At 37.6% G+C, this 21606-nt stretch overlaps 1 protein-coding gene across 3 annotated transcripts in view; it reads left to right on the forward strand.

The window, feature by feature from the left end:
* Positions 1-21606, forward strand: part of znf407 (zinc finger protein 407) — a 113663-nt gene that overhangs the window by 24234 nt on the left and 67823 nt on the right. For 2 of the 3 annotated variants that reach the window (XM_058747896.1, XM_058747898.1), the window contains exon 2: positions 18178-21273. In XM_058747896.1, coding sequence (XP_058603879.1) covers positions 18255-21273 — 3019 coding nt within the window. In that variant the 5' untranslated portion in view covers positions 18178-18254. Of the gene's footprint in view, positions 1-2068; positions 2227-2362; positions 2480-18177; positions 21274-21606 lie in introns of those variants that run through there. The other variant, XM_058747897.1, reaches the window with a different exon arrangement.

Below are 21606 nucleotides of genomic sequence, written 5' to 3' on the forward strand. Positions count from 1 at the left end.
GATTGCAGAGGAATTTTGAGCGATGATCTGTCGAGATATGTGTCAAGGACACAATTAAAGTCCCCACCAATAACAAGATTTGTTTGGGACAATTTAGGGATAAGAGAAAATACCTTCCTGAAAAAGTCTGGTTCATCATTTAGACCGTACACATTTATTAACGTAATCGGGAAACCATAAATCTCACCAGATAGAATAATGTAACGAACTTCCCTATCTGTTCTCAGAGCATTTTGTTTAAATGGAACCCCTTTTCGAAATAAAATAGCAACCCCCCTAGATTTAATTGAAAAATTAGATTGGTAAATCTGTCCTATCCAACAACCTTTTAATTTATCTTTAGAGTCCACTTTGAGATGAGTTTCCTGCAGAAAGATTATATCTGAGGAGAGAGATTTTAGATGTGATAATGTCTTGCTTCTCTTAACCAGATGATTTAATCATTTAACATTCCATGAGATAAATTTGAGACCTTTTCTGTTACTTTGAGTTGTTATTTTTTGCTTGATTAAAAATCAGACCAATCATCTTCACTGCTTGTTTAGTACCTTGGAGTATTTTAAACAGGCTCTTATCCCACATTCCCCAAAACTTAAACATTAATCACGTCATCTAACCGACTAACTAGAACATGCGGTGCGATACAGAATTACACAACAAGTAAAATATAATAACAAATGATATAAAAGAAAGTCAAATAAAACCTAACAAATACGTTCAAAAAAGTACCAAACCTTAAACTTCCAAAAACTCGTATCAGCATAGCTCCATAATAAGGAGTACAAGGGGAGCATCTCAATATAACATAACAACAAGAGTCATGTAAACAGTCATGTAAAGAGTCAATACTGATTAAAGTTCGCCAGTCACATATTCTGATCTTACTTGACTCAGTCCGACGACATCCTTTACATTGGTCCTGAAATTTCAAAGTTGCATTCAGCGAACTTGACCGCTATGTCTGGATCGGTGAAGTAGAACTCTTTGCCGTTGTGCAAAGGTTTTGCAGTTCATATTTGACTCCAGGTTTATCTTTCAGCAACTCCCTTGCGCGTTTAAAAAGTTAGCGTCGCTTTACCACAGCAGGTGGATGGTCCGGAAAGATATTGATTCTTTGGCCCCTGAAGAGAACCTGCTGCATCCTGGCCGCCTTTTGCATTATTTCTTCCATCTCGTGGACATAATGCAAGCGCAGAATGAAGGCTCGAGGTGGTTCATCATTTCCAGGACGGGCATGTAGAGCTCGGTCCACGTGCGGGGGTTTCTCTAAGGACAGGGCCTCTGTGAGGAGTTGGGCAACAAAATCCCTAGGCTTTACTCCGGATTCAGCGCCCTCTTTAATGCTCAGTATATGGTAGGGCTGTAGCTATCGAATATTTTAGTAATCGAGTATTCTACCGGAAATACTATCGATTAATTGAGTAATCTGATAAGAAGAACTTTTTCTTTATTAAAGAGCAATACTAAATATACAAGAGAAAATAAGACGGGTCTCTTAAAATGAACAAGTAATTTGTTTCCTTTTTAGAAAAATTTACATTTTTATTGCTGAAATTGCATATATTAATAACTGTGAAAACTAAACCCATTTAGTGCATTTAATTACCATATTACATTCAAAATGCAAATACAAATATATAAAAATCTATTTTTTAATTTCACAATAGGAAGAATCGCCGACAACTCTGTCTGATCCGCAAACTACGTTTCACAACAAAACACACGCGAGAAGTGATAAGGAAATAACGCGAGAACCTGCGTGCATCAGCCCGTTGTTCTCGAGCGAGACTGGAAGTATTAAAAAAATATAGCCCGCAAATTGTCTGTGCGCTGATTTCTAGCTACAAAAACATATTATGCAGGAGGGAGATGCAGGGAACAGGGATTGTGTTCTGCAAAGAGTGGTAAATAATAATTTTGCAGTAACTGTTATGCTGATGTAGCGGCTGGTCAAGCGTTTGTGCTTGTTTCTGTATGATATAATTGTACATATTAAAATACTGATATGGTCTATAACTCCTCACTGAACTTCCCTCTGCCCTGTATCTTTGTCTCTCATTGGCTGAAGGTCATCGTGATGTAGTTTTCAGTCAGAAATCATTGGTGATAGGTGGCAGTAATGCACTTGTAAGTCTGCGATCCGCCGTAAAGCAAGAAGAAGACGCCTCACGCACCGGCTGTTGTGTGAAGGAGCTCAGTACAGTTGGACCGGGTAGCGGATCAGAGGTAAAAAAACTATATAAATACTGTTCAGTTTCTTGCACAGACCAATCGTTTCGTGTCTAAAGACTTCAATGTATCGCCACGAGCCGCAGGGTTTAATTTTGTTTTGTCTGTGTATGTTTTTTTTTTTCTCTCAAAGCCATGGGTACCATTGACTAACATTATATGACTGACAGACTGCAATGGTTTGAGTTAAAAATCTTTGTTTGTGTTGTACTGAAGAAACAAAGTCACCTACATCTTGGATACACTTGGGGTAAGCAGATAAACATCACATTTTCATTTTTGGGTGAACTATCCCTTTAATGTATGATTCTAGAAGTAAATGCAAAAGTAAAAAGCATTGAATAATGCGTTTCTTATATTTATTGCGTTGAAACACGTCTATTAAAAGACTATTACTGTACTGTGTAAAAAAATAATCACAATGCTGAAAAAGCATTTTAAGTAACAATGTTTGGATTTGGATTGGGTGCTTCTGCACCGCTTACGTACCACACATGGACTGCATAAGCACTGTGAACCTGGCGTAAAAGGCCGCCTCACATACAGCTCACGAAATCGGGCTTGTGCTGTGTGTAAGCTATTGTGCAACAATTGCAAGATTGTCAAAACAAAAATGCAGTGCATGATCAAACATTTAGGTGAGACAAATATATAATTTTGAAAAATGTCAAAAAATGCCCCCCTCCACCCCTCAAATTAAAAAATCCCCTCTCACAAGAGTCACCTAAGAGGGAAATTCATTTTCAAAACTGAAATTCAGGCCCTGAATAAATGTCTAAAAATCTTAATTGGATCATCACTATAAATAATTCTACATGATAAAAAGAAGGCTTTAAAAAGATCAGTATCTGTGATTGTATCGGCAGATACTGCTTTCTGTGATCGGCCTCAAAAATCCTGATCGGAGAACCCCTAATAGTGACACACCTACCTCCTGGAGAGTGTTCTTCACTTGGCTGGATGTTGTGAAAGGGTTTTTCTTTACCATAGAGAGGATCCTCTGATCATCCACCACTGTTGTCCTCCATGGATGTCCATGTCTTTTTATGTTGCTGAGCTCACTAGTGCGTTATTTTTTTCTCAGAATGTACCAAACTGTTGATTTGGCCACTCAAAATGTTCCTGCTATCTCTTTGACGGATTTGTTTTGTTTTAGAAGCCTAACAATTGTCTGTTTCACCTGCATGGAGAGCTCCTTTGACTGCATGATGTGGATTCACAGCAACAGCTTCCAAATGCAAATGGCACACTTAGAATCAACTCCAGACATTTTACCTGCGTAGTTGATGTAGAAATAACGAAAGGATAGCCCACATCTGTCCATGAAATGGCTTTCTGAGTCAACTGTCCAGTAGTGATGGGCGATATGGGCTTAAAAATATATCATAATTATTTCTGGTATTTATTGCTATAACAATATCAATGACGATAATTCAGGGAATCCTGTTATTTAGAGAAAATTATTATCTTTCCTATTTTTACCCAAAATTGGGTGTTGTGAGCATTGCTGAATGACTGTTTAATTCATACTGGAAGCTGGAGGGCACCCTTGCATAGAAACTCCACATATGCATAGCAGAAGTATTAGCACTGACGACACTCCAGGAAATCCCAAAAAGGTATCCAGTTATAGCTGTAGCTGAATAAAACGCAGATAGAGAAATTTTAACTGATAAAACTTGGAGACAACAAACATACAATTGCGCAAAATACATGGTTTATCTGTGTTCTTCAAGCTATCTTGGGTATTTTTTTTTTTAAGGAAAGTATATTTATAATACCACGTCTGGTCACAAAAACATTCGACTATGTTATTAAGTTAATTTGGATAAAAAGCATGTCAATAAATGATATCGTTCAGGGCTCGACATTAACACTTGTCTTAGGAGTGGATTTTGTGAAGGGGCAAGTGAAAGAGAATTTTACTTGCCCAACCAGACAAGTAACCTGATTAAAACATCAATAACAAACAATAACTAGGGCAGCACCGAAACTTTGGTAACAACGATTCTGATTTTATTACTTTCAGTGTAAACGGTGACTGATGACGGATAATGTACCGACAGTATCAAGGTTGCATCAGTCGAGGCTCGTGCAGTCTATCTGACTTGTGGAAAAATAAACAATAAACAAGTAGTTAATATTAACTTACATTTTAGACGCATTATTGACCGTTTTTGCTAACCAAAATAGTTCTAAGCAAAGCCACAGCAAAAAAGTCGTGCATCTCCGAGCAACACACAGCAGTGTTGTTACTGAATGATTCAGCATTTTTGAACGAATCGGGTGAGTCAATGATTCAGTGAGCCATTCATAAAGACATTGGCTGTTTCTCAATTGCAGGAACGCAAAGAACGGACTTGTGTTCTCGTGGAGACCGGGTCTTGCCAAGCTTCCTCGGAAGAACAAACTCTGAAGGACTCGAACACAGAACGCACCCTTATGAGAATTGAGATGTGCTGCGTTCTTGCTTAATTGACCGCATAGTCACAGCATAAGCAGCGGCCAATGAACAATAAATATAACATAATGTTACAAACAAATGTCATAACTTATTGAAACATTTCTATTATAGATATTATTTTCATATAATTGTAAATCGTTTTATTTTACAGCGTATATGTTTAACTATGACTATGTTAAGATTCATTTTAATATGCCTATAAAAAAAATACTGCAGACTTTCTCTGGGTCTTATATCTTTAGTAAAATTAAGCAAAACAAAACGATAAATGTTTACTTTCAAGAGCCGTCAAGTATTTGCGAGAGCGAGTTTAAAGCTTACAGGCTTCCGTACACCGGCCGCCTGCCGAGCCTTCTGGGATTTCTAATGGCTCGATTCTCTGAAGTTTGCACTCAATGCATCCTTGATATCATGAACGCATTTTCATGCGTCATCTGTTCTTGCGTTCTTGAGAATTGGGGCTGAACTTCGATGGTTAATGATGACGTAGAGCGAGAACACAAAGACGCAAGATCGCTGAAAAACGCATATTGAGAAACAGCCAGTCGCTAGCTTTATTTATTGAATGAATTAGCCGTTTGAACGAATTGGTTGAATCAATGACTCGCTCATTAAGACAGTGATTTGCTGCCATCTACTGGTGGTTTCATATTTAAAAGTATCATTGCATTTTTCCAACACTTTATATTTATATGTTAAAAAAGTGAAACATTTAATCTTATAACATTATTTATGCATTTGCAATTTTACTGTGTAAATGCATTTATGGAACCTCATATCTTCATTAAACAGTAAATACATCTAAATGGCACTTTCGATGCAGCTTCAGTGTTTCCTCTGCAGTGGAAAGATGGAGTTTGTTGATACTGATTTCAACTCCAGACTGCTTTGTGAATGTCATGTCGTTATAGTGCTTAGCTAACGTTTTAACCATATTTGTGTGCATACATTATCGAACTATTTTAATTAATCAGCGCCAAAGCTGATGAGATTAGTTTGCCCCACGCTGTTGCTTCTACCGACAGAGCAGAGAGGTACGTTATGTCCTCTTCTGAAGATGGGGCGGGAACATGCAGCTCATTTGCATTTAAAGTGATACACGCCAAAACAGCTATTTTTTTAAGACACGAGAAATTACATTTTCCAGATTATATAATAAATGATCTGTGGTGTATTTTGAGCTGAAACTTCACAGACACATTCTGGGGACACCCAAGACCAAAAAAGGGACATAATAGGTGCCCTTCAAAGTAGTTCCAAATTTTTTTATATTTGAACAATTCTGAGACAAAATTTTATCATGTGCACATGTCATGGGCTTCATGGGGGCTTCAGTAACATGACCTTGAATAGGGTCCTTCAACTAATTAAAGTTGTCTGTGGAATTGGCCGATTTAAAATCAGGATATGGTGTCACACCAGAGGACATGGTTTTCTGTGACAAAATGTATCAACTTCCTACGCTTTTAAAAATATATGGATAAAAAATTATTGCCATTAACTAAAATAAACACTTCTAAAATTATGCCTGAGGTGTTTATTAACATTTTTATGGTTTTCTTTTTAGTTGTAATTTATTGAACCATGCTTGAGACAGTCACACCATAGGACAATTTTGAGATTTGGTTAAAAAAAAAAAAAAATAAATAAAAAATCAAATAACACCTCAGCTTTTATAACAACCGGTCCATGTAGGACAAAGAAATGTTTAACCATTTACTGCATTTTAAATAATGGCAATACTAATTATATTCATTTTTATCTTGTGTGACAATACCTCGATACCATAATTTTGGCTTCGGTACGATATCAGAATGTAATACCTCGGTATCAATACTAAATCGATACCATAGGTGACAAATAACCAGCATCAAAAGATAATTGAATTAAACAATTTTATTAAAATAATAAAAACAGATTCATATCTTAATACCTTTGTATCAAACTGTAACAAAAAACCTACAGGGAACATGGGTTACATTTTGATGTTGGAGAAAAAAATATACAACTGAAGTAATACAATGAAAATATATTCAAATCTTTTCAGTGCAAACAAAATGTCTCAAAATGTAACAAAAAACCTACCGGGAACATAGGTTACATTTTGACTGAGTTTGAAGAAAAAAAAAAAATACAACTGAAGTAACGCAATTAATGCTACAAATGTTGCTTTATTGTAAAGTGTTATTCTAACAGTCAAAGTAATAATTGTACGAATTACAATTATTTTTGATTAGTTTGATTCATCGCGTTGTTCTGTTTTCACATTTACCAGTTGGGCAGCAATTTGGGAAGCACTGCCACCTACAGGTGCACTTCGCAACAGCAGTGTATGAAATAACGAATTGAGCAAAATTATGATGATATACCGTTTGAGATATAATATATACCGGTATTTTTCCAGTACCGGCATACCGCGCATCCCTAGTGACAATCAACGCCATGTCACGTCAACAACCAAATCGAATAGGCTTCATGTTTTAAAAGCTAATTGTTGATATCACTATGAGGTAATTTAACTGCTTCAGTGCCAGTATATTGCAGTGTGGAAACTGTATGTTTAAATTTAACAAAATGTTGTGCTACTGGACTTCTAGGGTCATGAAACCTAATAGCACTTTGATGTTCGACAATATGCATTCTGAGCTGTCTGCTAGTTTTTCCTGTGTAACAGAGTCCACATAGGCAGCACAACATATAAATGACATTAATGGTCTTACAAGAGAAAATCTTAAACATTTTTCCCCATACAGGGATGCTTAAAAGTTTGTGTTTTATAAGTAAAATTTCCTTGTTGACAACCTCAATACTAGTAGTTATCAGAACGTATATTACTCAAAAAATGTGTTGGCTGAGGAACAAATAAATCCATCCTTGCCAGCATATTGCCTAAATTTGGAGGTCTCTTATAGACTACCCAAGGTGGTTTAGCAAAAATTATTTGCAAAATAGGATTATTAACAATGTACCAATATTTCTACATTATGCCTTTGATTTCTTTAGCTAATGGAGAATATACATTATATTCCCTTAATATATGATAATCTTGAGAAGTGTTCGTTCTCAGTATTAAAGATAGCAGAGTCCACACCACAGGTATAACGATAAAGGCACAGAGTAACGATATCATTGGAATCACATTCAGAACAATTTTATCCAGCTCATGTACGATAAAACATTGAATCAGAATCAATCTTGCTATAATGAGCTTGAGAATTTAATGGAGCAGACAAGCATGTGCTTAGAATAAACAGACGATATGGTCCACTAGTGTGGATGCTAGTATAGTTAGTTATAGTTATCGTTCTTGGTGTGAACGGGCCTTTAGGGACCTTATGTGATCATTGATTTAAATAATACTCTATCGCACAAGTTCATATCGCGATTCAAATTAAGTGGCAGACCTAGGCTGATTTAGGCTATACGTCCAAAAATGGAAGAATTCCGTGGCATTCCGTGCTATAGAGCAAATTTACGTTTTTATGAATGGACTCCGCAATCCCGCCTGCGTTTTCGCAGAAACCATATGGCCCTAGAAATGTAACCACACTTCAGAACATTTCTGCTGTGTGTTGTGTTTGAATGAGTTTGAACATCACGTCACAGGGTCTCTCTCTCTAGCGTATGTTTTATGTTCTCAGGTACCAAAATTTGGCACCGATTGATTTAACGCAATTCAGTCCGGTACCCTTAAAAGTTCGTTTTCGTTCTTCGTTTGAGGGCAAAAAGAAGTTAAAAAAGGCTGAGCAACGGTATACTGTTTGCAAACATTCCAACACCCCTGCGCTGCAGAATATTATTTAGGCAGAATATTATAGACAAAAGAATAATGATTAGCAGCAGTTCAGAGTCAAGTATCATATTTGCAATACAAAAGAACCATTCCATTTCCATAATCAGTCCTTTAAGTGTGAGTGGCTCATAGTCTGAAAACTTTAGAAAAACATAGTCTGAGTCATCTCAATAACACAAACCTTTTTTTTACTAAAGTTTGTTACTTTATTAGTGTCAATTTATTTTATTAAACTGGTTAAATGTTTTATATTTTCTGCTATCTTTATCATTATACCTGTGTGGACTCTGCTATCTTTAATATTTTTTAAATATATTTTATACTTTTTATATTTTATATGGTGTCATGATTTGATAAAAACAAAGGTTTATTATTGTATGTTCTTTTGGCATTTCATTTATTGTATACCTTGTATACTAAATTAGCTAATTGAAAGAACAACAACAGCAGCAGCAGTATGATGTAACATTTATTCGAAACATATATTTGGTACTTGCTAACTTATATCTTTACTTTTTCCTTTCATTCTTTTCATGGCTTTGGAAAACTTGCATCTGATGTTTCTCTACGTTGCTTTTTGCATAACTTCAGGTCGTCAACATCAAGCTTCGTTGCAATGTCTTTTAGTGAAGCGCTGTAGTGATTTTGGGCTTGGTGCTACAGGTCCGAGTCTATTAGCCCCACCCGGCCTGTTGAAAGCACTGGCTCGCACTGGCCCAACAGTGGAAAAGCTGCTAGTGATTAACAAGGGCTATAGGTAGGGTTGGGTACCGAACTCGGTACTTTTAAGGGTACCGGCTGAATTGCGTTAAATCAATCGGTGCCAAATTTTGGTACCTGAGAACGCATCGGGGCGCATACGCTACAGAGAGAGAGAGAGACCCTGTGACATGATGTTCAAATTAAATGCTTTCTCTGAATCTTTAAAGTCTGTCCGAGTAATAGTACAGGTGCGGATATATTTGTGGCAGCTCAGCTATTCGACACAATGTATTTATGTTGCTAGTGACTTGGACATGTTGTTCTCCTGCCTAACCTCTGTTGAATGAGAAACGAACTGGGAAAAAAAAAAAAATCACAAGTCAAAGAAGGTGGAGTTTTCTAAAATAGCATTAAGGAACATCATTAAAAACATTTACTTAAAGGGGTCCTATTATGCTTTTTCACTTTTTGAATTTTAGTCAGTGTGTAGTGTGTATGTTTGTCATTAAAAAAGATCTACAAAGTTACAAATCTCAAAGTCCACTCCAAAGGGAGATATTTTGTTTTAAAAAAATCCCTTTTCAAGAACTACAACGAATGGCTCGTTTGGACTACAAAGTTGATTTCCGGTATTTGTGACATCACAAAGCGGTCCATTAGAATACCATTAAAATAATTACCGCCTACGGAAATTCGAAGGGTTGGGGGTTGGGGGGCGGGCGAGCTTGTGGTTAGAACCATAGAACGCTTGGTTGAGTGCATCAGACAAGACGACAAAGAAGAAGAAGTGCTGCTGTAGCTTCAAGTTTTCGCAAGTTATTACACATACACCTGAATAATTATGTAAATATGTATGTTACAATTATGAAAACGTTTTTATTAATTGTTGACAGTACAATACTGGACAATGATGTAATCTGCAGAATTTACACTTCAATTATGAAACTTAGAAAGTGTTTCCCATATATTGATTTATGATACATGCCACAATATCAAAACTGACCACCACAAATAGATTTTCCAAAAGGCTTTGACTTCATTGAATAAACATGAGCACTGCACGTTTCAAAATCGAAACACGGTGCGGGCGTTTTTATATCACTGTATTTCAGAAGGTGTTGTGTTTCTATACCGGTTTAAAGGTCCAAAAATTCATAATTCACATCTTCATCATCCATAAGTACCCTGTAAATAGCGAATGCATAATTACCTCTTATCTGGATGGATGTTGTTAGAAGTTCTGGATGCTTTCCAGCCAGTGACCGTCCTGGCTCAGTCAAGTCCGGACCACTTGAGGCTCGATGAGGTTGTATTCAGGTTCAGATAACAAGTTATTATTAATTAATCACTCAGAGACTTGTTTAAAAAGTTAACGAATCACCAAAGCATTGGTTTCGTTTTATTAAAAACAAATAACTCATAAGCAAATAACAAAAATAACAGCGAGTAGTCTTCACCACGAAATGTCGGCCTTGACAAATAGTCTAACAAGCATTTATATAGTTCTTGCATATCATTTGCATTGATCTCATTAAAACCTCCCATAACTATTCTATCTCTGTCACTGCTTGTGACTGCCTCCCCTCTCTCAGGCAGGAAGCATGACCTTTTGTGTCGGAGTCTGCACAAGTTAATGTCAAAAGTTCAAAAGGAAAAATTACAACATCTCTAGATAGCAAGCGTGTCTGGTTCTATTTTAAACTATAGGAAAAAATTGTAACACCTTTTTAAAACATAAGCAACCTATATGTCTAAACCACAATATAACACCTCTAGCAGGTGTTAAGAGCATCTTATGCCCCAGTTAGCTAGAAGTTCCACCTTGCATCGAAATGCAAAATGCATCCTTTTGTTTTTAACCGTTATGTTACAAAATAAGCAAAGCAACCATATAGCAGTTAGACCTACAAAGTTATCATTGTCTACAATTTCAACATAGGATATACTTTTGCACAGCTTTCAACACTTATATTTTTATAACAGGAGTCTGGAGTTTCACTGTCTCTAAATCATTTGTTAACTTTTGTAATTCAGCTGAAAAATCACATAATTCAATCATCTCTCTTATCAATTTCATTATTCTCTTATTCGTTGATTCTTGCTTTCTCATCAATCTCAAAATTGCCTTCATCTTGAAGATGATCTTCTGGTCTTCTCACTCTCTCCTGAGCCCGTCTGCGACGTTCCTTCTTCTCCTGTTTCTTGACCTCCCTACTCCAGTTTCGTTGTATCCCTTGAACTAAAAAATCGTCAAAATCAATTTCTATTTTATCTGATCTTTTCTTAACGGTCCTGTTAGAGGGTTGGTCAGGAAATCGCATATCAGATAAGTTAGGACTTGACCTCACAAAGGAAACCGACTGTCTTCAGTAAAATGTGGATGTCATTTTCATTTCATCTTGCATGTAATGTCTGATAAAGCAGCGTTTTATGAGCTGCTGCTTTGTGTACAGCGTTACCGGGGAAACCTCTATCTCTACCACTCCAACAGCGCCTCCTGCTGGCAGAGAATGAATTTGCATATATATATGTCGCCACAAATAGTGTCTCTGGGAAACACTGGACTATGGTATAAATAAATTCAACTGTATAACAGTTTCACTGCAATTCATGTTATAATGTTAGAATTAAAGAACAATAAGCATAATACATATTACCGTTGCACTTTGCGGTTGTTGACATCCTATCTAAAACGTGATTTAGCAAAAAAAAACAAAAAAACAATAACAATAACGTTACCACTCTAATATGTCTTGCAATATCCGTGCGTGCAAAGGTTCTGCGTGACCCTCTTGTTCAATATTCTCGGGGTCTAAATCTGGCTCTAATTGATATGGCAGTAATGACGCCATCTGGAACTTGCTGCTTTGGCAAGGGCGGGGCAGTACTGAAACACCGTCTAAGCTGTTTGCCAATCACAACGCACTGGGACAGCTAACCAATCACAACGCATTTAGTTTTTCGGAAGGCGGGCCTTCATCAAACCCAGAACTAATCGAGCCGTTTGTGTCAGGCTGGGGAGAAAGGTATTGTAATAATGTAAATTATGTGAAAAATAATGCATTTTTCAAACCACCAATCACGAGAGCATGAACTCAAAAAAAAAAAATGTAACCCCAAAACTTAAAACTTATGTATTTAAATTACATGTCAATTTTCCATCCAATTTAATCACATAAATCCAACGTAAAAGTTAACATTTCTTTCAACTTAACTCTGTCATTGTCACGGGTGCGTGGTTGTAAAGAAAATATAAATGAAAGACAGGAGAACGAAACAGCATCAACCCACTTTCCCATTTAATTACATTAAGATCGGACAAAATAATGAGGGAGGACAGAGGGCTTATAAACAGACAGGAACAAAAGAGCAAACAAGATGATGAAACTCAGGTGGGGACAATGAATAGACAATCACTAATGAGAAACAGAACCAAACCAAATAATGACAGACAGGAACTTCAGACTGGTAGACACGTGACAGTCATGTTCAGTTGACGTGAATTAATTAATTAAATAAATGTTATGTTATCTGATTAACTGTGATTTAAGCTTGTGGAATACATAAACTTTACTCTTTTCCAATAACTTATTGTTACTTGCTTTATATAATTACCTTACATTTTCAAACATTTATTGTGTTGCAATTGCTCCACTAATTACTTTAACATCAAACATTTTCACATTTTCTGCGTAGCATTGTTATATTATTGCATAGTAAACAATTTGTACTTTCTCCTGACCTATAATGTGAAACACAAATGTAAATGGTCCCTCTCCTTCCTAATTATTTGTTAGAACAATTAAACAACCAGAATAAAAAAAGTAATTAAGAAAAACAACTATTATATTTTACTTCACATATAACTAGTGATGACAATTTAAACACTTCTGTACTTTTTTTTTTTTTTTAAATAAATATAACTTTTTTTTTTTTTTTCAACATTTAGGTCAGCAAAAAGTGTCCTAATCATTGCGGTGGGATTTGTTCCATACCTAAAGATCTCATCTTGAATGTCATATCTTAGTTTTGGTGGTGGAATAAGTAGCATTCAGTTCTCTGAAGTTGAATTTCATCAAAACATGAAGAACGAGGAACTACAAAAACCTGAGGCCAAGAACTGGTTCTTGATTCGGGATACACAAGTAAGACAGACTCAGCACCGCTGGAAAACGAGTCATCGGATAAGTTGACTTCCTGGACTGAGTCTGTAGCACTAGGGCTAACATCTCCCATATCAGAAGTATTACAGCTAGAGGAAACAGAAAGTTGCTTTAGGTGCAGTCTCTTGCATGCTGGATGTGCATGCTGGATGCAACTGCCATAATGTGTGATATCTTCTGTGTAGAAGCACCTCCTTTGCTGCTGAACACCTTATGTACAGTAGATTAGCACGTTTCCTATAAACTTTTACATGTTGCTTTCATACACTCACATATCCAAAAGTAAAAAAAATAGAGAGAAAACATCAATACTTTTACAAAGAAATGAGTAAAGTTTAGTTACATAATAAAACAAAACAAACAAAAAACTTATACATACCGTAACTGAGTGATTATCCCACATTGGAGTCAATGTTGAAATGACATCACGACGACGATGTGTCTGAAATAGTAAAGACGACATATTGTTTGAGTTTTGTAATGAAATTACAACGCAGCATGAAATGAATGCATATTCCACTTCATTAACGCAATTTGTTGAACTTTTACATGCATCTTTCGTGTGTTTCCATATCGGGTTTTTTTTTTTTTTCATATTTGTAAAGTGAAATTTACGTCGAGATCATGACAAACCTATCATTTTAAAAAATCCTACATGCGTAATTTGCTTAAAAAGATGCACATAGTCGAAAATGATCCATGTTACAATAAGTTTTTGTAAGGTTTACACGCAGATAACTTTTATGCAAGTTTAATGAGTGCGTGAAAGTGAAATGTATGTTACCCCGAGATGACAAATCAGTTATTTAAAAAAACATGTATGCTCATCTGCCTCGATGCGAAAATGATGCACATAGTTGACAGTATAATCAAAGAAGCAGGGAAGGCCGAAAGCCTAATGTTAGTTTATTCGAAGAAAGTGTAGGCACGGCAAAACTAAGATATTTACAGGTGCATCTCAATAAATTAGAATGTCGTGGAAAAGTTCATTTATTTCAGTAATTCAACTCAAATTGTGAAACTCGTGTATTAAATAAATTCAGTGCACACAGACTGAAGTAGTTTAAGTCTTTGGTTCTTTTAATTGTGATGATTTTGGCTCACATTTAACAAAAACCCACCAATTCACACAAATTAGAATACTTCATAAGACCAATAAAAAAAAGAAAAAATTTAGTGAATTGTTGGCCTTCTGGAAAGTATGTTCATTTACTGTATATGTACTCAATATTTGGTAGGGGCTCCTTTTGCTTTAATTACTGCCTCAATTCGGCGTGGCATGGAGGTGATCAGTTTGTGGCACTGCTGAGGTGGTATGGAAGCCCAGGTTTCTTTGACAGTGGCCTTCAGCTCATCTGCATTTTTTTGGTCTCTTGTTTCTCATTTTCCTCTTGACAATACCCCATAGATTCTCTATGGGGCTCAGGTCTGGTGAGTTTGCTGGCCAGTCAAGCACACCAACACCATGGTCATTTAACCAACTTTTGGTGCTTTTGGCAGTGTGGGCAGGTGCCAAATCCTGCTGGAAAATGAAATCGGCATCTTCAAAAAGCTGGTCAACAGAAGGAAGCATGAAGTGCTCCAAAATTTCTTGGTAAATGGGTGCAGTGATTTGGTTTTCAAAAAACACAATGGACCAACACCAGCAGATGACAGTGCACCCCAAATCATCACAGACTGTGGACACCCTTGTTAATCAGCTATCATTTCTCACTGATTTTAGGAATAAATTATGGGTAGGGTTAGGTTTAGGGGTAGAGATTGGGTTAAGTCTATATTTTTGGACAAAAATGTTGATCCAGGATCAACAAAAGATGTTGATCCAGGAACATGTCTTACTTGGCAAAATCACGGCGACCGTGTGGACGTACTGGATACAGCACTCTATGAACAGCCAGCTTCTTTGGCAATGAATGTTTGTGGCTTACCCTCCTTGTGAAGGGTGTCAATGATTGTCTTCTGGACAACTGTCAGATCAGCAGTCTTCCCCGTGATTGTGTAGCCTTGTGAATCAAACTGAGAGACCATTTTAAAGGCTCAGGAAACCTTTGCGGGTGTTTTGAGTTGATTAGCTGATTGGCATGTCACCATATTCTAATTTGTTGAGATAGTGAATTGGTGGGTTTTTGTTAAATGTGAGCCAAAATCATCACAATTAAAAGAACCAAAGATTTAAACTACTTCAGTCTGTGTGCATTGAATTTATCTAATACACGAGTTTCACAATTTGAGTTGAATTACTGAAATAAATGAATTTTTCCACGACATTCTAATTTATTGAGATGCACCTGTATATCAATTTATAGTATGCCACAAATATATTTAGTTACACTAAAGTACATACGAATAAATTGTACTTAAGTATACTATTTTTTTCACTAGGGTATACTGCTGTCTATGCTGTTAATATGACCCACGGAATAAAATAAAAGCAGAGAATCACTTACTGCTCTGGACTGAATAACTTCTGTAGCCTTAATAAGAAGACATTTCTTTCTTGAATGCTGCTTTTAAATGCTCTAACGTGAAGATAAACATGGCGGATTGTGTGTGGCTCACTCAGGGTGGTGTCTCGGCTAGATTACGGCAGTGTCAATTAGGCATGGGCAGGTATGAGATTCTGACGGTATGGTAACCTTAGATAAAAATTTCACGGTATCACGGTATTGCGATTACAGCTATAAAAATTGTATTTTTAAATGTCTGGGTAAAAAAACAACGTTTTCTCCACTGAACACAATATACATTATTTTTAAGAAACGTATAGAACATTTTGGAACAGTAAAAATGTCAGGCTAAATAATTAAAATAAATAATTGATTAATGTTAATTAAATTAAGTGCAGTCACTCAAGTGAGCCTAAACCAAAAAAATAAATAAAAAGGCAGCTCAATAATCAAAAACATAAATCAAAACATAATTTCTGTAAAAACTAAAAATTAAAAATGCAGTCATTAAACCTGCAGCTCAATAAGGTTTTTGGAGACATGCTCACTTTCTACACATTCATCTTTCTGTCCAAGTTATGAGCGGTAAGGTACAAAGATGTGTGCACATACGGAGAGCGCGCGAGTGTGTCTCACACACACACACACACACACACACACACACACACACACACACACACACACACAGTCTCTCTCTGTATAACACTCAAACAGTGGCAAAGACACCTGAGAGCCAGAAGTTTGTTTTTTAAATGACGTGATTTTGAACAGATGTAAACAATGGCAGGAGGCTTAAAATTATAGACGTAGTACTTTAGTCTTATATTCCCCCTCTCTGTGAAGTAACGTGAGGGTGGAAACTAGTCAACGTTAGCTAGTTAATTAGCCATGTTATCTGCCTCGGTAACAAGCCAAATAGTATTTATTTCAACACTGAGGGTGCTTTCACACTAGCACTTTTGGTGCACACCCGGGTTCGATTGACATCAGAGTTCGGTTCGTTTGGATGATGTGAACACTGTCTTCCAAACTCGGGTGCACACCTGCGAACCGTACCCGAGTCCGCTTAAAAAGGGTGGTCTGGAGTACGGTTCATGTGAACTCCGGTACGGTTTGCTGCTGATGTAAATGCAGTCATATCAAATCACGGAAGTGAACCGCTATTAATGATGTATTATTTGATAAAAATTTAGGTTTGTGTCTTTCACTCACTTTCCTGACGAGCGTGACTGTTGCGCTGCAAGCAGAAAGCTGTATGTCTCATTTCTGTTTGCCTTCAGCTTTCTTTAGAGCATTTGCAGTACATTTGTAAGACAGACGTAAGTGCCGTTATGCACTGAAGCTTTGTAAATCAAACGAACGGTTCAAAATGTCAATATATAAAACTGCAGAGAGCAAAGTTATGCATTTTGTCGTGTTCTCCTGTGCCGTCGTTACTAAGCAACGGGATAAACAGCTTCTGGCTTGATGACACAAATGAACCGCTGTTCGGACCCAAATAAAATAATATGAATGCAGTCCAGCTGTCTTGTCAAGTCTCTGTCTTGATCGAGCGTGAAAGAGGGAGAAATGAGGACAATACAGATATATCGTTTGTGTACAACCTGGAAGTATTTATTTAGCAATCGCCACCAAAACGTCATCTGTAGGAACATTGTTGTGTACGGAACATTAGTCTACATTACCCGAAAAATTCCCATATGGCAGACTTCGTCTTTTTCGAAGGGGGAAAAAGTTCCAGGGATTCACCTCTTTCGGCCATCATCCTACACATAGGTATCTCTCACTGACTACTGCTCGCACCAACCGGAGGGGGAGGGGCCGTGTGACTCGTTACGCCCTTCACTGCTCACAACTGAGGGAGTCCTGCACTTTTCGTCTTTGACGACACGTAAAAAAACTGTGCATACCGCAGGAATGGTATAACAGAAAATTTTAGTGGTTTTGAAACAGTGGAAAAACCGCGGTATACCTTGAAACCGGTTATCGTCCCATGCCTAGTGTCAATCAACAATCGTGGGTGGGGCGGGTAATGTCTGTGTGATGTCACACGGATTCTGTGGTCTGCTTGCTCCGAGACGCTGCTAATGATGGAGATTTAAAAAAAAAAAAAAAGAGCGGGTGAATTTTTATAATTATAGGGTGGTTGTGTACACACACTGCCAACACACATTTATGTCAACACAACATGTGAAAGTGAATTTTGCATAATAGGTGCCCATTAACTTATTTCTTTAAAAGATTTTCATGGCACCCTAGGTGTCAAAGATTGAGATTGGTCTGTAACAATTGGTGTTGTTGTATCCATACCTTTCCCCCCATTTATTTGAACTTGTACACTGTGTAAATATCATTTATCATTATCATTTATTTTCACAGCGTTCTTTTCACAGAAAAGCCTTCTATTGATCCTTTAAATGAAGTTTAGTTAATATTCCTCGTGAACCAACAGCAACATGGACAATCCAAAACGGAAATTAAGATCTGGAAAGGAGATTTCAAAGGACCAAGGTCAACCTAAGAAAAAGGCCAATGATACTGGCACAGAAGATGTTTCATCTGCACCTAAAAGCGTTAAAGCATCTGACAATTCAGGATGTATAAATATTGTAAGTGAAGTAAGTGAACATGCTGGGACAGCTACGGTGGAGGACCCGTCCAGAACCATACAGTCTAATGAACATGGCTCTCCAGAAACAACTGATGCTTTGGCTTGTTCATTTTGCAATTTTGTTGCAAAAACTCAAACTGCACTGAAAATTCACTCAACAAGGAAACACTCTCATAAAGGAGGCTTACAAAATGACAAAGTCTCTGACACCGTTATTGCACCAGGGTTAATTCCATTGCAGAACACACCACAATTACAAGAAAGTGAAAACCGAACACATCTTTCAGAGTTGCAACTGGACAGTATCTCTGTGTCTCTGTCAGAGGAAGACAAACAATCAGATACCTATATGGTTCAAACAGAGAGTGAACATACTCATCAGCTCCTTGTAGATGACGTTGTAATATCGGAGAAGGTTGTTGATACTTCTGAGGATGGAAGAACCAGTCCCACTCAGATGTTGCTGGAAATAGTTCAGCCCACTTCATGTAGATGTCAGGATGGTGAAGACACAAATGAGACCTGTAAAGATGATGATATGCAAGCAGGCTGCAGTTTTCATTTGGAAAGTAAAGTGAAATGCAATAAAAATGATTGCATTATTGGACATGCTGAGAATCATGAAAGTCAAAGGCATTCAAAGCCTAATACTCTACATGCATTTTCCTGTTGTGTACATAAAGTCATAGATGGACACAGTCCAGACACGCATATTAAGAGGCAAGATAATAAAAAACAAAATGTCTACAATATCTGTAGTTATTCTTGTGTTACAAAGTGTGATCATGAGAAGCAGTGCACGAGCAATATGCACAACCAAAAGATGTTGGAGAATCGGGATTCATTAAAGACAGAGATGGCACCTCAAGAATTAGTTTTCCCACCATTGACGCAACCGAATGAAGACAAGGCTCAACATCAATGTGACAGGTGCACCTTCACAGCCAACAACTCTGTAATGTTAGCACAGCACATTAAAACGCACCATCCAGTGGAACACCGTTTCCACTGCAGTGCCTGCCATTACTACACCACCACCATAGAGGCCATGGAGGTTCATCTGTCAGAAGAAGTCCACCGACAGGTGGCCAAAGAGAAAAACATTAGCCCTTTATTTAAAGACTGTGTTGAAAAAATCCTTGTGATTCTTTCAGATCAAAGGGAGGATGAAGACATGAATGAGAGTGATGCTCGTGAGCAGTGCTCTAAAGAAGCTGGGGAGGTTCAGGAAACAGAAAATGTCCTACCAGAGCCAGCCGAAGCTGTAAGGAAAAGTTCTCTTCACAAACGAAAGCGAGGCAGACCGAAGACATCTAATGTGACTGTTTGTAGTCATTGTGGGCTCGTTGCTTCCAATGCCACCAACCTCAGTGTCCATATACGACGCAGGCACAGTCGGTTGTACAGCTTTGTTTGTAAGCTGTGCAACTATTACTGTGTAACCAAGGGTGACATGGACCGCCACTGTGAAACTAAAAAACACATCAATAGGATGCAAGCAGCCGGAAGTGAAGGCAGTGGGGTAGTTCTGCTAAATGCTGAGCAGCCAAGTCAAGCAAACATAAATGAGGCAGAAATGGGTGACAAAGTATCAATGATTGAGACACCTATTGATGAAGTGGACAAAAATAACTCAAGTGTACCATGTAAGAAAAGCAAGTATGACCTGAGTAATATCTGCTCTCAGTGTGACTTTGTTGCCCACTCAACTCCGTCTCTAGCTCTCCATGTGCGACGCAAACATACAAAAGACTTTGAGTTTGTTTGTTTAGCATGCAGCTACTACACCGTAACCCGTAGAGAGATGTTTAGACACATGGCAACAGAAAAACACAAACAGAAACGTGAGTGTTACCTGAAAAAACAGAACCAAAGCTTTAATAATGTTCGGGCAACTGTGACCATAAAGTCCACCGTTGCAGACCCAGAGACAATAACAGGATCAGAAGTGTTCCATGACAGTTCTATTTTGACATCTTCAAGTACCATAACTAAAGATGAAGATAATTCAGCAAAGATCGGTGAAGATAATTGTGCAAATGAAGATGGAGCAATACAATCTGCTGAAAAGAGTACTTCTGAAGACAATGAAGAATCCTCAACTAATCCAGCTGAATCAAATGTGTCTGACGTGGTCCAGTCAGTGACGATGGTGAAAGATGCAATGGAGGATATGAATGAGGAAAATTTGTTTGAAGATGAAATTACTGATATGGGAGATGACAGTCCCTCTAGTGAGAAACACCTTAGAGCGATACAGTTTGATGCATGCATCTATCCCTTAAAAACATTAGCAGAGCACAAGCAGGCATCACATGATGAAGAACAAACTATAGATGCATTAAACCAGCAGAGCATCAAAAAGCCTAAAACACTGGTTGGACTTGAGACAAAGACTACCAAACCAATTCCACGTATCCGCTGTGAGGACTGTGGTTTTTTGGCAGATGGCTTAAGTGGACTAAATGTTCATATCTCCATGAAGCATCCATCAAAGGAGAAACATTTCCATTGCTTGCTGTGTGGAAAGTCCTTTTACACAGAGAGTAACCTACAGCAGCATTTAAGCAGTGCAGCACATATGCGCAATGAGCATGGAAGCACTGAAGATCTTCCAGAAGGAGGTGCCAGCTTTAAATGTGTCCGATGCAGTGAGCCCTGCCAAACTGAGCAGGAACTGTTTGTGCATATCAAAGAGAAACATGAGGAACTGCTGAGAGAAGTGAACAAATATGTGCTGGAGGATACAGAGCAGATCAACCGAGAGCGGCAGGAAAACCAGGGCAATGTGTGCAAGTACTGCGGCAAAGTATGCAAGAGCAGCAACTCCATGGCTTTCCTGGCTCACATTCGCACACACACAGGTATGTCTTCCTATCTTTACCATTACATATTTGCATAAAACCTCTTTAGAATTACAGTTTAGAATGTTCTGTTTGTCAACCTTTAACCGTCAAAATATTTATTAGCAGCATATTACATTTAATTACTTTTGGTAATTATTTGCTTGGTAAACTCTTAGGCCATGTACACACTTGCAGCTACATGTAAATAAATGTGTTTTTACTCTTCTGTGATTAATCCTGATTTGTACACACAGTTACAAGTGAAAAGTGCATTTTACAATTCACCAAACTGAACTGATTTTGTCAGCATAGCCGGTACTGAACTGATATGAGGTTGCTCCCATCAGCCCT

Source organism: Onychostoma macrolepis, chromosome 16 (assembly GCF_012432095.1).
Source record: "Onychostoma macrolepis isolate SWU-2019 chromosome 16, ASM1243209v1, whole genome shotgun sequence".
NCBI classification, from domain to species: Eukaryota; Metazoa; Chordata; class Actinopteri; order Cypriniformes; family Cyprinidae; genus Onychostoma; species Onychostoma macrolepis.